Genomic DNA, 15161 nt, shown 5'->3' on the forward strand with positions numbered 1-15161 from the left:
CCCTATCAGGACGACATTATTTGTCAGTGCCTTTCAAGAGTGTCATAAATCAATGTCAAAAAATCTGTTTTATGATGTGACAATGGCAATGGTTAAGGTTTGGTTTAGGAACACAAATGACTCCGTTGTGTTTAGGGAAACATCATGTTTGGGTTAATATTACTACTTAGTTAAGGTTAGGGGACCTTTGTCGTCATGGTTACAATAATTAATCACTTGGTTGACGTTGATGTTAATGTTGGCTGATGGTAGGTAACTGGTTAGGGTTAGGGTTTGTCAAATCCATTGACCTCGACCTCCTTCCTCTGTGAAATATGACGCTCTAAGATAACAGCACCTGACTTCCTTTCAGTCATAGAGTCATAAATTACTTTTACTTTAGGTTTAATTTAAATAGCCTGATTATGTTTTGCACCATATTCTGGTTAGGCCTATATTCTGCTATGTGAGCAGGTGCTCTCTTAATCCAAGGTATGTAGCAGTTAGTCAGTTAAAAAAGAAAGAAAAAGATGATTACCAATGTATTGATGGTCTACATGCAAATTGCGTTTTAAATGGTATTTATTTAGTAGAAAGTTTTTCTTTTTTTTCCTAAAATTTATTTTATAAAAGAACATTTAAATCCAACCATAATCACCAAATTCTCTCTCTCTCTCTCTCTCTCTCTCTCTCTCTCTCTAATTTCTTTTTTTTGGTTGTACTGTATGCTTTACAATAACTTCTTCTGCACTGTGTGGTATTTAGAAATGTCAGGACATGCTTTATGATTGGGCCTTTATTGAAAAATTGGCCCCAGAACATCAACCACTTTGTGCAACAAGGGAACACAACATGCAAAATGGTGATCTTTAAATAAAACAGAACTGAGAAATTATTATGGTTATGGTGAAACATAAGGAAGAGATGACAAGACTGAAGACTGACTGTGGCTGTGTGGTATTACACACAAACATTCATACATGCATGCAACAACACCACTCCCCACCTTCCATCTATACAAATGCCAACACATTCATCTATAATACAATACAGTACATGTATCGTATACTGCCAGTGGACGTACACCGCTGTTAAGGTTATGATTTTTATTCTTTACAATGTGGCTGTTTCTCTTTATGTCACAGTGAGGTACAGTATATGGAGGACCTGGGCTGCAGCCACCACTGACACTCCCCCCCTCTGTCCCAGAAAACAGCAGGATAATATAATCAGAGAGGAAATGACCAACTTCACTGCTTCATATAGCACACAGTCTGTTTCAGAGGTATTCTGAGGAAAGAGAAAATTACTTTAAAGGGAAAGCTCTACACTAAACATCACTCATTAAATACACAATGAGTCATTTTGAGATACCAACGTAATGTGCATGTGTAGGAGTGTGAAAGACAGCAGCAGATATGCTTAGAAAGTAGGTGTGGGTGTGTGAAAGTATGAGAGGCAGTGTGGAGTGTGGAAGGCAAAGAAAGATCAATGAATCTTTAATGCGAGACATTTACTGCGATTTACAAACAGCAACAGGTTTCTATATCATGTCTTAATCCGTCAATGTCTAGTATGGTTTTGGTGTTGTCCCAAGTCTTATGACAAGCAATCAGTTCATTTAAACAAGAAAAAAATCGAAACGTTGTGAAATAAAGTATTTGCATACGTAATGGACAGTGTACGGGACTTCTTCAACAAATTATAGATTAATCTAACAGTTATATTCTTGATTAATTGATTACACTTTTGGTATGTTGTAGACCAAACTAACTATTTGTTGTTTTATCTGACCGTCCAAAGGCCAAAGATCTTTAATTTTCTATCACATAACAGAAAAGGGACAAATGTCACAATTAAGTAGCATGAGCCAGAACATTTGGGTCATTTTGCTTGAAAAATGATTGCAGATCATTTATTATGTCATTCGACAAATCTTTCAGGTCCAAACTCATCAGCCTACATGCCCCAAAATCACATAAAGAAGAAACATATGTGGAATAATCCATGTCTTTTTACTTTAATAATCAAAATAATAGTAAATAGATAAATAAATCTGGTATCGTCTTTTTTTCTTTTTTAATAAACTGTTATAATACCACAATAACCTATTTGTGTGGGAGAGTATTGTAAAACACACAAACCAGCAGTTGAACTGTGTTTGGAGAAGCTTTCCAAACTCTGCTATTGAGAAATGCTGATTTGTCTGGTCACACCTCAAACTCCTGCACCAAACCAGCACATCCTGAACAAGTCTGCCCACTGAACACAGAGAGACCAAACTGACATCAAGACAGCAAACAAACTGACATCCAAACTTTGAGTAACTTTGAGCGTTATTGGGATTAGTAACTGTAATGTGATTGCTGAATTTCAAATTGTAATCCCTTACACTACTAAAAGTAATCACATTTCTGCCCAACACTGTCTATGACTATCTCTATGTCTATATATACTGTATCTAAAACTAACAGAGACAGCTTGTTATACATTTCAGCATTAAGAAACAGCCAGATAATAGAATTAGAGAACCCATTGTTAGAAATACTGTATGCTGCTGTACTGTAGGCAGCAGCAAGTCCCATATGTGAGTGCATGCAACAGGAGGCATCTGCATACCACAACATGCTATTTATTCAGCCTTTTAAATCCACTTGTCCATGGTATTACCCCAGCTTAGTGCCAGACAAGCAAACAGACAGACGAGGGGGACTAGCATGCACACAGCACAAAGGATCATGGTAAACAAAAGACAAATACCCTCATACGATGGGGTCTAATCCCGCTCAGGGTATCACTGTAGTCAAATGCCACATCCATCCATCCCTGCTCCTCATCAAAGATATCCACCAGCTGCAACCCGTGCTCCACTCTTCCATCACTCAGTTCACTTCCCCCCTATTCTGACATCCATTCGTCTATCCTTTACTGGGTAACAAAAAGAATAACTATAATAGTCATTTTACAGCTTTACTGTCCCACTCCAGCTTCCTATTAGATCCCCACACACTCCCTCCTTCCCTCCTAAATTAGTCGTGATTAATGTGTACGCCACGCATTGGGCCGTCTTAATTAAATAACACCATCTCATTAGGGGCTGATTTCGGCTGGTGATAGCGCTGTAAAATGGTGGAATGGGATTGTGCGGCATGACAAAACAAGTCCGTCAAACTCCCTGGGCGGTCACACTCCCCTGGTTTCACACAAACAGCCCCCTCCTAATCTGACAGTTACATTAAAATGCAAATAGCCCAGATGTGGGGGTTTGGTATCAAGTGTGGTTTACAGCTCCCAGGGTGCCACAATGGATGGGATTCTCCCCCCCCCCCCTTGATATGATATAAGCCAGGTAACAGGTTGATAGCTGTTGACCTAGAAGTGGCTGTTTAAATATTGGCACTATTTGACATGTGTAAGATTACTCCCTTTGAGCTGAGGGATAACATGGCTTTGATGTCATTTTACATGACTAAACATCAATAAATACTTCTTATCCAAAAAAGATATACAATCTCTTATCAGTGATTGTTTACAGTCTTGATGGTGCAGTTTATCGTCTTTCCTTGTGGATGTATCATTAGTTTTAATTAAATCAAGCTCAAGACCGACTGAAAGGTCAAAGAAAATTAAAGCATATTAATGAGCAAAGGGCACGGGCAGCATACAGCATCAGGTCAGCGAGACAGCAGGGAGACAGACCCCCCCACCCACACCCCCCCTCCTACCTCGCCACACACAAACTCATACATGCACTCTCTCCCACATACACATACGTGTACCAGCTAACTTGAGCAAGGTGCGAGACGTGAACAATATGTGGTTGGGGTGTGTGTGTGTGTGTGTGTGTGTGTGTGTGTGTGTGTGTGAGACGCCCTCTAGCCACCAGAAGAGCATCCCCTGCAGTGCACCATCGTGGCTAGATGTCAAGGCCAGCTAACCCATGCCAAAATACCTACCCTTTAAAAACCCTTGGCAGTTATAATACCTCACAGCGGCTTGTTCTTTTAGTACAAATGAAAAGGAAAAACACCATTCACTCCCACAGAGGGGCAGCTGCAGTCACAAAGGGATATTGTACTTTTCCTTTGTGCTGAGGCATAAGAGAAAACTACAACAGCCTCGCTGAGGGGTGAGGGACTGGTGGAGTAGTGAAAGGGGCGATGCAAATAGGGTTTGGACATAGATCAAAAGACTTAAGTTTCACTGCATCATCAGGGCTGGAACAGTTCTATCACTCCCCCCAGACTCCGATCCTCTCAGCCCCCTTTTTGCTCACTCTGCTGCATTCATGCTATCGCAGCACAGAGACCGTCTTCCGAGGGGCATCCTGGCAGAGTGTGAACATTGCTCTTACATGTCGGCCTTGAACAGAGATGTGAACACTAATGGTTTTTGGCAGGGCCCGGGTCCTCAGTGGACACACTGCTGGAGCAGAAAGAAAACAAGCGGGAAAGAGGGACAGGATGGGAGGGGTTTGGGACAAGTGCAGAGAAAGACCAGGTGTCTTGGCAGCGGCGGGTTTACTTGCTTTACAACAGCACCATCTGTCTTTGTGAGGAGAGCCTTACAACATTGAATAACTGATGTCGCTGCTCAACACACATGCAACAAAAATAGTAATGGATGAGTTTTAGTGTGTCAGCCAGTTTAATTGTTTAATAGGCTTTTATGGTTGCTACTTTTCATATCTGGACAAGTGATGCTGCTAATATGACCAGAGTGACGTACATGTTAGATGTACATAAATGATATATCATATTATGACTTATATATTAGTCTCTATGAAAAATGTCTGAGTAACTCATTATTTTTCCTTAACTATTATCCAAATGTCATCTAGTGAAACATTTCTGACAGCAAAGAAATGCACTGACAGACTCAAACGATCCCCTTTCCTCAACATTCTCAGAGGTAGTAAAAAAAGAATCCTCTTTGTGACAGATGCACTCAGTGCGACTGCAAATGTAACTTTTTCCTGAGCAAGCAACATTTGTTGTCTCAGCGGACCTGCCCCCTCTCTGCTCAGCCGCTCGCTTCCTTTTTCTCAGCCAACCAGAGAGAACGGACAAGATGGATGCCGGTGTCACCGCGCTGGCCAGAGTGACAGATGGGCTGATTATACAAACTCATCCCTCTGGCCATAGAAAAACACAACACCTTGCCTGCAAGCTAATAGCTTTCATCTGCCTGCACCTTATAGATAGTTGATGCTTGTTGTTTATATGGAAAAGCAGCACTGTATGGACAGATCCCATTATAGCCCTGGCCTCCCTCTTGACAGCTTGTACCTGAATAGACACTTGCCTGCCACACAGTTTTTTACAGCCCAAACACACAAACTGGTAAATCACCCCGCTGCGACCTTGTGTCTGGCTGGCTGGCTTCAAGGGCATGTTTTCCTTCCTCTAGACGGACACATTGCAAATGCATAAACGGATTCCTGTCACTAGGCTTGATGTATGTGTGTTAAGCTCTGCAGTGCGCAGTGGTTTCTCAGCAAGTAAGCCGGGGCAACAGGAGCGAAAAACCAAGGCATTGAATGAGAGAGACATGGCAAAAACATCTTGGTATTTGGCCAGAGATGTGTCAAAAAACTAGTCAAGACCATGGGAGAATAAGTGTGGGTGCTGAAGGTGATCTTTAGTATTAACCACCGTCCCCTTGCCTGCTCCAATACCTGTGATTTAAAGTCTGGGCTGATTAATTAGACTGCTATTGAGTCTCTATTCAGGCAAGACGTTAAGATCAATCACGCCAGTCAAAGGTACAGTGGCTCTTACAAATGGGAAGCAGAGAATGGGGGAAACGGGCCATAGAGAGAGAGAGAGAGAGAGAGAGAGAGAGAGAAAGATTGAATGGCTTACTCCATGCTCCCAGCCATCAGCAGGAAAAGGTTGTAGATGTGTGAGAAGATGAAGAGGAAGAGGATGGCGCTGAAGAACATGGTCATCCAGGAGCCATGATCCTCGCGGAACATTTTCAGCCGCAGGTATCGACCTAAAGGGAGCATGACAAGGACACCGCTGTCAGTGGAGGTTCAAACAGCATGTCAACCTGCTAACATGTATGGCCACGAAAATGGATGAAAGTAAATAAATTAGTCACATAGATCAATAATGTCCTACTCTATCAGACACGTGCCCTTTAGGCATCGGAATGAAGATTAAAGACCACTTTGAGGTGTCACTTCCACGGCCTTGAAGTAATTGTCTTATCCTCCGGACCAATTTCAACTGTCACCGTTTCATCATCAACCCAAACAGAAAATATTCCACATACACATCATTTAATCTGTTGGACATGCTGTCAGTGGATTGATGCTCGCTTGTGCTTCATGATTTGAGTTCTGCACGATTACAGAAATTATACAAACAATTGTGAGGTGTGGTGTTTTTTTTTATATACAATCCAGGCTTGGAATCAAATTATGGAGAAATATCTCTCTGGCAGAGCATGAGATTGATTCGGATACGCAGCCCTCTGCACAGAACGAATAATCACATGAGCTTGTCCTCTGGTGGTGGCAGCGCTCAGCAAATTTCATGAAGACAACAAGGTTTATTATATGACTTTTAGCGTGTTGTTGTACCTTGAAAGTGCTTTTAACTCTTCTGTGGCTAGCTATAAATATAATGACAGACTCATTTTTTTTTATTTTGGCTGCTCCGAATGACAAATAAAAGAATATTTATACCTTTAATTCAAGGGCTCACATTTTTTTTCTGGTGAGAGTGGTATTACATAAGTGCAGTATAAATTACTGAGAGATAAAAAGAAATAACATGTGTGATGCATAATGTAATAGTCCTTATGTACCTCCCACACTGCTCATGTAACAGAAGCAATCTACTTTGTACATTTTGGGTGTCTGTTACCACCATTCAGACCTGGGTCAAAATTAGATTTGCAAATAAAATAGATAAAATCAAACAGATTTTTTTTTTTTTTAAAGGTTAGAATTTAAGCTGCAGAGGCAGCGATATCCAACTGTTTAGCCCTGTGTGTGGGTCAAGCTTCAAAACCACTGTATCCAAAATTTCCCGTAATGCAACCAATAGCATCTTTTTCATTTGACCCTGATAGAATCTTGAAGAGCTGCTACGACCTGCAAAGCGAAGGTAACGTGACTGATGTAGGCTAGTTTTTGGTAGCCTTGCTATCTTATCTACTTGTACTGTAAAAGAAAAGTACCGGTGAAAAAGTGCGCAACTGTCATCGACAGCAAAAAGAAAAACACACTAAAGCTTAATTTAATCAACCTGTTACATTGCTTTATTCTTCAACTGATTCTACATTTGTGTTTTGAACAATGCAGAAATGAAAAAAACTAAAACTAAGTTCATTAAAGAAGAAACATAATTAGCTAACCTTCTTCCAAAATATGACATTGTATTTATTATGTACATTATGAATTATCATGCAAACAAAACTAATCAGATTTTTAAAACCACATTCAAGGATCCCTTCAAATCGTTTCCATGTCTTACAGAAATACCATTACAGAATTTTCCACAAATTCTTGGGTATGTCGTCCAACTAAAGACTTTCTGCTTTACGGCTCTATTCAGACAGTCAGGGAAATATTAGACAATAAGATAAGATAAGCCTTTATTGTCTCCTATCGGAGAAATTCGTCTTGGGCAGTGAAGAGAACTGAAAATGGCAACCCATTGCACATAAACATACATAAACATACAGTAAACATACATAGAAACATAATCATACAATATCTCATCCAATGTGTAAATAAACATCTGATAAACCTCACACCTGAGCCCCCCTACCTTCCCTCACACTCACAGAGAAGAGAACCCACAACACATCGTCCCCCTCATATTGCACTTAATTCTGCCCAGATTGCACATTTCCCATTAACTCATGCTGTGGCCAACAACTTATGTACTGCACAATGCCCAATGCATAATTGCACACTACCATATCAATTTCAAAATACTGCACCAGTACCCTATCAGATATTGCACATCCTACAACCATAATGGTAAATACCACAAATAGTACCAATGCTTAACTTAAGCACCATCACACCCAAGCCAAGTAATAAGATAAAACACATAATCACTGCAGCCGAAATGCACATACACATCTTATCTGTTATTATTCATTAGTTTGATTGAAAGTGGCACAAATGAGAATGTATACCTGTTAAGCTTGCAGTTTGGTAACCTGTACCTTCTGCCTGATGGCATCACCTCATACTCACTATTCAAGATGTGATTTGGGTCCTGGATGATTTTAATAAACAGGACACATCGTAATACCACTGTAATTAGTAAACAAACGTCATTTGTCTACTGTACCCTTTTTTCAAATTCAAAATTATGAAAAAACATTGTGAAATCAACACCTAGTGTGGTCTGTAAGATAATAAACTTAGCACAAAAAGTAAGGAAATTTGTGTTTGGTAGATTATTTCTCTGTGGTAACCATGCTTTTTGGCAATACATCTTATACCATTGGAAAGCCTATTTAGTTCCCTTTCAAATGGTGCCCCATTTGTAAGGAAAGTGCATTTGTGGGATGAGCAGCAGCGCTGAGTAGGTGGGTTGCGCCCATGAAAAATTTGCTATCTTCTCTGCCAATGCCAAACAGCTTATTCTGCCATTGACTTGTTCGGTGTTTGGTGGATTGGATGATTCTGCCTACGGCAGTTGGATCGTAGGGTCAAAGTGTGGAGAAGACGCGGAGAACGCTATGCTGATTGCTGCACCGATAGAGTAACACCTTTTGGTGGAGGCAGTGTGATGGTGTGGGGCGGCATCTCCCTCAATGGAAAAATGAGGCTTGTCATCATTGGAGGCAATCTCAATGCAGAGAGATATAGAGATGTGATTATGCAACCAGTGGCAATCCCATATCTCCACAGTCTGGGACCGAACTCTATCCTCCAAGATGACAACGCTCGCCCCCACAGGGCGGGGTTTATCAGAGACTACCTCCAGAATGTGGGAGTGGAGAGGATGGAATGACCTGCCAGCAGTCCTGACCTCAACCCCATTGAACACTTGTGGGATCAGCTTGGGTGTGTTGTTCGTGCCAGAGTGACCAACACAACCACGTTGGCTGACTTGCGACAAATGCTGGTTGAAGAATGGGATGCCATTCCACAGCAGTGTGTGACCAGGCTGGTGACCAGCATGAGGAGGAGGTGCCAGGCTGTTGTGGCTGTGTATGGTTCTTCCACACACTACTGAGACTCCTGTTTGTGAAATGAATAAATTGCCAATATGTCTTGTTTCTTCAAACTTCAATTATCCAATCCACCAAACAAGTCAATGGCAGAATAAGCTGTTTGGCATTGGCAGAGAACATTTGGCAAATTTTTCATGAGCGCAACCCACTTATGGACCGTTCGGTATTTATGGAATAGACCACCGGAGGAAAATAGGGGAGGGTCATGTCTTTTTATTCTTTGTTGAGGGGAGGGTCATCCAATTTTTTTTAGTCTACGGGGAAGGGTCACCCAACTTTTGTATTCATGAGTAGAGCAAAATTTGAAAGTGGCTTGTTTGGTGCATATTTATCCATGTAGCTCCATGTAGCCCTCTGTCTCGGCCCCTATCGCTAGCAGATGGGTCCTTCCCTGTTTAGTCAGCCAGACCTGTAGCTTTAGAGACCGTGGGATTACCCAAACTGAATAAATCCCGCTCACCCATATAAACACAAAACTGCTTTGCTAGCTCAATCGTGTTGTAACTAAGAAAGCTGACCAGACGCAAGCTTTTATTTTGAAAAGCTGAAACTTGCGCCGCAGACGGCACCATCCGGCAGCCGGGAAGGCATGAGACAGGAGGTATATCCTTTCGGTCCCGGTGATTATTTGTGAAAATGTGCAAACAACAGACTTTTCAAGGCATTCGAGAAGGAAGGAGTGGTAGCATGCAAGCTCCCAAATTGAGGCTCATCTGAGAAATGGAGTTTTGGATAATGTTCAGCTTCGGCAAGCTTACCTATGCTAAAATATACAATGACTGAGGAAGCCTAGTGACGAGTCCATAGCAACCAGTGTTGAATTACCCAGTGTGCTTTGCTGAATGGTCTCAATGTTTTATTGTTTTATTGCATGTGAATACTAGTTTACTAGATGAGTAACTTAGTATTTGAAGTAATGCAGTAATGCAGGAAGTGTGCATTTAGTTTCCATGCTTATTGTGTTTCCACAACAATGTTGGTGAGTAAATCTACTGAAATGGCCACCACACCATAACAGAGGAGTGTGATGTGTAAGATGAGAATGCAGAGGTTTAGTTTCGTATGTAAAGGCTGTAGAAAAACAATGTGAATCTGTACATCTTTGCCAAGCGCAAACCAGTACAATAAATTGTTGGGGAGGGTCATCCCTTTTGTCCAAATCATTTTGGAGGGTCATCAAAAATTTAATGCTGGTGAAGGGAGGGTCAGGTCTATTTTGACTAAAGGACCCAAAACTCCTTCGGTGGCCCCTTAAATAAATAACGAACAGTCCCTTACTCAGCGCTGCTGCTCATCCCACAAATACATGTTCCTTACAAATGGGGCACCATTTGTAAGGGAACTAAACAGGCTTTCCAAAGATATAAGATTTATTGCCAAAAAGCATTGTTACCACAGATTTCCCTACTTTTTGTGCTAAGTTTATTTGAACAGCTCCCACAGCCCATAGTGGTCAGCCGACAGCATACATGTTAGCAGATTAGCGTGCTAGCGGTAGCACTACCTCCGCTATTCCAGTCAGCTACATGACCCTTGCCTTGCAGGCAGTCTGTCAAGAGTCTCCTGTTTGACTCTGATGTGTAAGTGCCCCTTTTAATTAAAGATACTGTATATACCTAAAATGCCCATGCTAGTTTTTCCCTCGCTAAAATTCAGCCTAACTTTGGAGCGTTATTTTGCCCCCTTCCCTTCTAGTTTCATATGATAAAAATATCTCCATGCTTAAAACGGAGCGTCTTAAAGTAATGTCGACCGAGATTGCCAGGGCTCCAGCGGGTCTCTTAGGGTTAAAAGATCGATTTTGAGATTTTATGAATTAATATCAGATCATTTAAATGAAGATTGTTTCAAACCGGAAATTTTATTTTTTAACCCAGCCCTAGTGCTCTCTACAAATCGGTGTCTGTCCTCTGCCAAAGATTGTTTCTGAGAAGCTCTAACAGAGCAAAACGTCTCCTCTGTTGCCGTTCAAGTCACGTTCATTTCAGGATTCATTCTCCCAGTTAAACTTTCAATCTTATCAATAATTAAAGCTTATCAATTTTATAGATTTAAATCAGAAACTTCAGTATTTAGATCAAGTATCTAGTAGTATTTAGAAGACTACCGCTGCTAATTCAATGTGCCAGATACATATTTAATCAACATTTAGGTAAATATAAGTATCAGCTCAGTATCGGCAGATACCCAATATTTAAGTACTCTTGCAGTGAAACTCCAACCATCAACTGCTTCAAGGTTAGTCAATTGACTGTTAAAAAAGAAATCATCTATAAGCTTAGCTATGAACCACTATTTCCACTACAACAAACACACACACACACACACACACACACATGCATACACATGCATGCACACACACACACACACACACACACACACACACACAAGCGGCCATCTTCTCAGGAACAACTCCTTGTTTTTCTCTTCTCCAGCTTCCCTTTGAGTTACAGCTCCTCTGAGAACTCATTGTGTTTGTGTCCACACACACAGCCAGAAAGACAGCAAAGCAGAATGCTCCATTTATTTTCCCATTACAGCCTGGCTGCTTCACTCTCCTATAGTTTTACATGCTGTTCAATCTCAGCTTGTTCACTTTTAGTTTTTTTACAGCTGCGCACATAAAAACAAAGATGTTGAGATTCCTATGGAGATGAGGATCTTTGAGTTAAAGTGCAGTTATAATAAATGAACCTCCTGTTGTATGTTCAAATATATTATGAAGAAACTGCTTTCACATCTGCAATGTTTGTTCAAACTTCAGTTGTTTATTTATGAGCTTTACAGAAGATAATTTAAACTTTAATATTCCCTTAATAACAAGAGTCAACCTTACATTTCTTTTTCTTTCTTTTTTTTTTTGGGGGGGGGGGGTTAGCAAAAGCAAAGTGGCCTAGTGTGAGGCTACACCATACGTCTTACTCTGTGGTATTTCAGGGCTCATCACAGATGCATAATTGAATTGACTTGCATGGGTGAACTTAATTGCCTCCAGTGCCAATGAGCCCTGGCTTAGATGTAGAAGCGCAGTGTGTATCGGGCAGATCTGACTTTTAAAGTAGCACGCTGAGTCAGCGAGCACGGTCGCCTCCTATATGGGCAGGATGTAACTAGGGGTGATTCAAGACTATTCAGCCAAGTCGTTTGAGTCACTGCAGCTCCTGACAGAGGACCCCGATAAGGTGTGATTCATGAGCACTGCCTACTGCGAGGCTCAGCCTGGACAACAACAACACCACACATGGACAAGGCAGCCACACCAACACAGGCACACAAAAAACTAAAACAGAGGGACACACTTTTTATCTTTCCTACTTTCACTCACCCACACTGCAAACACACCCACTTACATGGACCAAGCTGCTGTATGAATCAAAAGAATGCAATTACAGTTGAAATGCTAATTTACAGTATTCACAGTATATTCCTCTAATGCTATTTATAGTGCTGTCTTAAGGATGAGATCATATCTACCTCTAAGTTGTTTCCAAATTAAAATCATGTAGCTGTGTCCCCATCTAGTGGTGATAAACGGACACACACTAGAGCTGACTGGTAGGTATACTTTGCAGCTCTAATTTAGTGCAAGTTGTCCCCGATTATTAGCATTTGTAGCCTACTATTTATCCTCAACAGCCCATTTCCAGTACAACTAATGGCCGCACTGAGCGTAACAGAAACAACCAACCGTTTGGTGAGGATACACTTGAGCGGCAGTCAGACAGAAGAGTACCCAGGCATTACGCTCAATAGTTTAGGCTAAGCAGCCTGCCAAGATACCTGCTTTGAACAGGATGACACTGATTCCACAAAATCAGCAGTTAAGTTACATATCCTATGATACACGCTTTTCAATCGAAGAAACTGGGGCTTGAGTGCCTTTTATGCGCTCAGTTCCAAGTAGGTACACCTAAAAATAATGTAGTCTAATGCAACAGTTCTGCAATAAATCCTTCATGAAGGTGATAATGTTCAGTGTTTGTGGTACCTGTTTTAGAAAGGTGTTGAATAAACTGTATGAATATTTTGGAGAATGTAGGTTGTAGTTCTGTTGAACTGTATTGCATCATACTGACAGTACATTATAAACTTCATGAAGGGAAGATTTATTCAGACCATTTATGTCGTTTAGGTACGAGGGCATGTTAGATTTATTGCAGGACTGTTATATTAGTGTACATTAGTTTTAGCTAGGTGTACCTAATGAACTGGCAACTGAGAGTATGTTTTAATTTACAGTAATTTCTTTCCCACTCAGTCCAGATTAAATCCCTTGAATGTCTGAGACAAACTGCTGACATTATGGTTACCCGTCTGAAAATAAGATCACATGCAATAATTCTGGGAAGTGCTCAGGTGATAAAGTCACCAGATTTATAGAAGTAATCCACTCACAGGACATACAGACGCCCTGGAGCCAGAACCACAAACTTAACAGTATAACTAGCAGAGACCATCAGCTGAACACCTGCACTGGGACACAGACATACATATCTCTCTCTCTCTCTCTCTCTCTCTCTCTCTCTCAGGGGTAAGGCAGTGCACCAACTGCTCCTGACAGATGAGAAGCACACAGCAGGAGGAAGAGGAGTGAAGGTGACTGAGATGTGATCAACGTCTCCATTCATCATGATACCGCTCTTCAACAGCAACAAGTCTGACACGGCTAAAGGAGGTAAGTGACCATCTGAACACTTACAATATTCTAGATAAAATGTATTAAACTTTTAAATAATTTATGATACAATAATGAACTAATAAACTTGTCATACTAATTCCCTCACAGGACTGTATATCCATACTGTCTACATTACATAGCATCCTTATACTTTCTAAAATTATTATTGCGGTGAAGCTGTATGATAAAAAATTATTAATACTTAAATTACACATATTAAACTTCATAATCACAAAATAGGATATACAAACTTTGCCTTTTCTGTCTGTCAGTGGGTACTGACAGGGAGACATGATCTAGGTTGAATTGTGCTAAAAGTTATTTGTTAAGATCTGCCCATCTGAACAAAATGAATGTATTATCTGTGATCAAGTGCAAACAGAGGCTGACATATTGAAGGCAATAGATCAACAGTCCCCAGTTTGCATTGTTCGCAGCAGACAGTCAAGCATTCGCTTCCTGGACACATGCTGATGACGCTCAGAGACTATGGAGACAGCTACTGTAAATATAAAAGGGCCCTGGGAGAGAGTGGGTGAACACATCTTACTTAAAGTACTCCCTAAGAGCAGGGCTTAGTGTCAGAGTCAATAAAACAGACTATGGCTTACATTACTCTGGAAGGGATTTATCCTTCTAATAAATACTCTGAAGTTATTCAAATCTTGAAAAATAAAACTGGTGTTTTGTAGATTTTAAATACCAGAAAGTAGATGATAATGAGTTAACTTGCTTTTACAGAATTTAGCATAGTGGCCTCTATGTGGTTAGAGAACTGGCTCAAAAATAATATAAAATGCATGTTTTAATCTGTTGCTTACTCAATAGGATAATGCATGTAGTGCCAAAAGGGTCCCTTAAAAGGAAAGTATGCATGCAATTTTCTGCAACTGACAACTTACCTGGCAGATCTTTATTGTTCTATGCTTTAAACTATCCCTATTGGACAGTTCAAGCCAACTAAAAGAAATAATATCAACACTTTGTCAGTCTTGTTTGACTGGATTTCTGAGGTGTTAAATGGGCACTCCACCTATTTTTACATGTCAATGTCAATTTACTAGTCACAGCAAGTACTACGCAGTCTATGAAAACAGAAAATGTCTTCTGTGACTCTGTAGTAGCTTTGACAAAAAAATTATTCAAAGCGACATTTACCGGAAAGCTTGTGTCTGAAAGACATGGGACTTAACTTGTTGTTGACTGTGTAACAAAAGATTCAATCAAGCTGCATTATGGGAAGTGTAGGAATCAGTGTTCCTATGCTAAAAACTGAAATGCAATATAACTCAGT

At 40.6% G+C, this 15161-nt stretch overlaps 1 protein-coding gene across 2 annotated transcripts in view; it reads right to left on the bottom strand.

Moving 5' to 3' along the window:
* tmem117 (transmembrane protein 117) overlaps positions 1-15161 on the bottom strand; it is a 55001-nt gene that overhangs the window by 19149 nt on the left and 20691 nt on the right. For both annotated transcript variants that reach the window (XM_031283095.2, XM_031283096.2), the window contains exon 3: positions 5844-5976. In XM_031283095.2, the coding sequence (XP_031138955.1) occupies positions 5844-5976 (133 nt within the window). The remainder of the gene's footprint in view (positions 1-5843; positions 5977-15161) is intronic.

The sequence above is a fragment of the Sander lucioperca genome, chromosome 7, assembly GCF_008315115.2.
Source record: "Sander lucioperca isolate FBNREF2018 chromosome 7, SLUC_FBN_1.2, whole genome shotgun sequence".
Classification (NCBI taxonomy): domain Eukaryota; kingdom Metazoa; phylum Chordata; class Actinopteri; order Perciformes; family Percidae; genus Sander; species Sander lucioperca.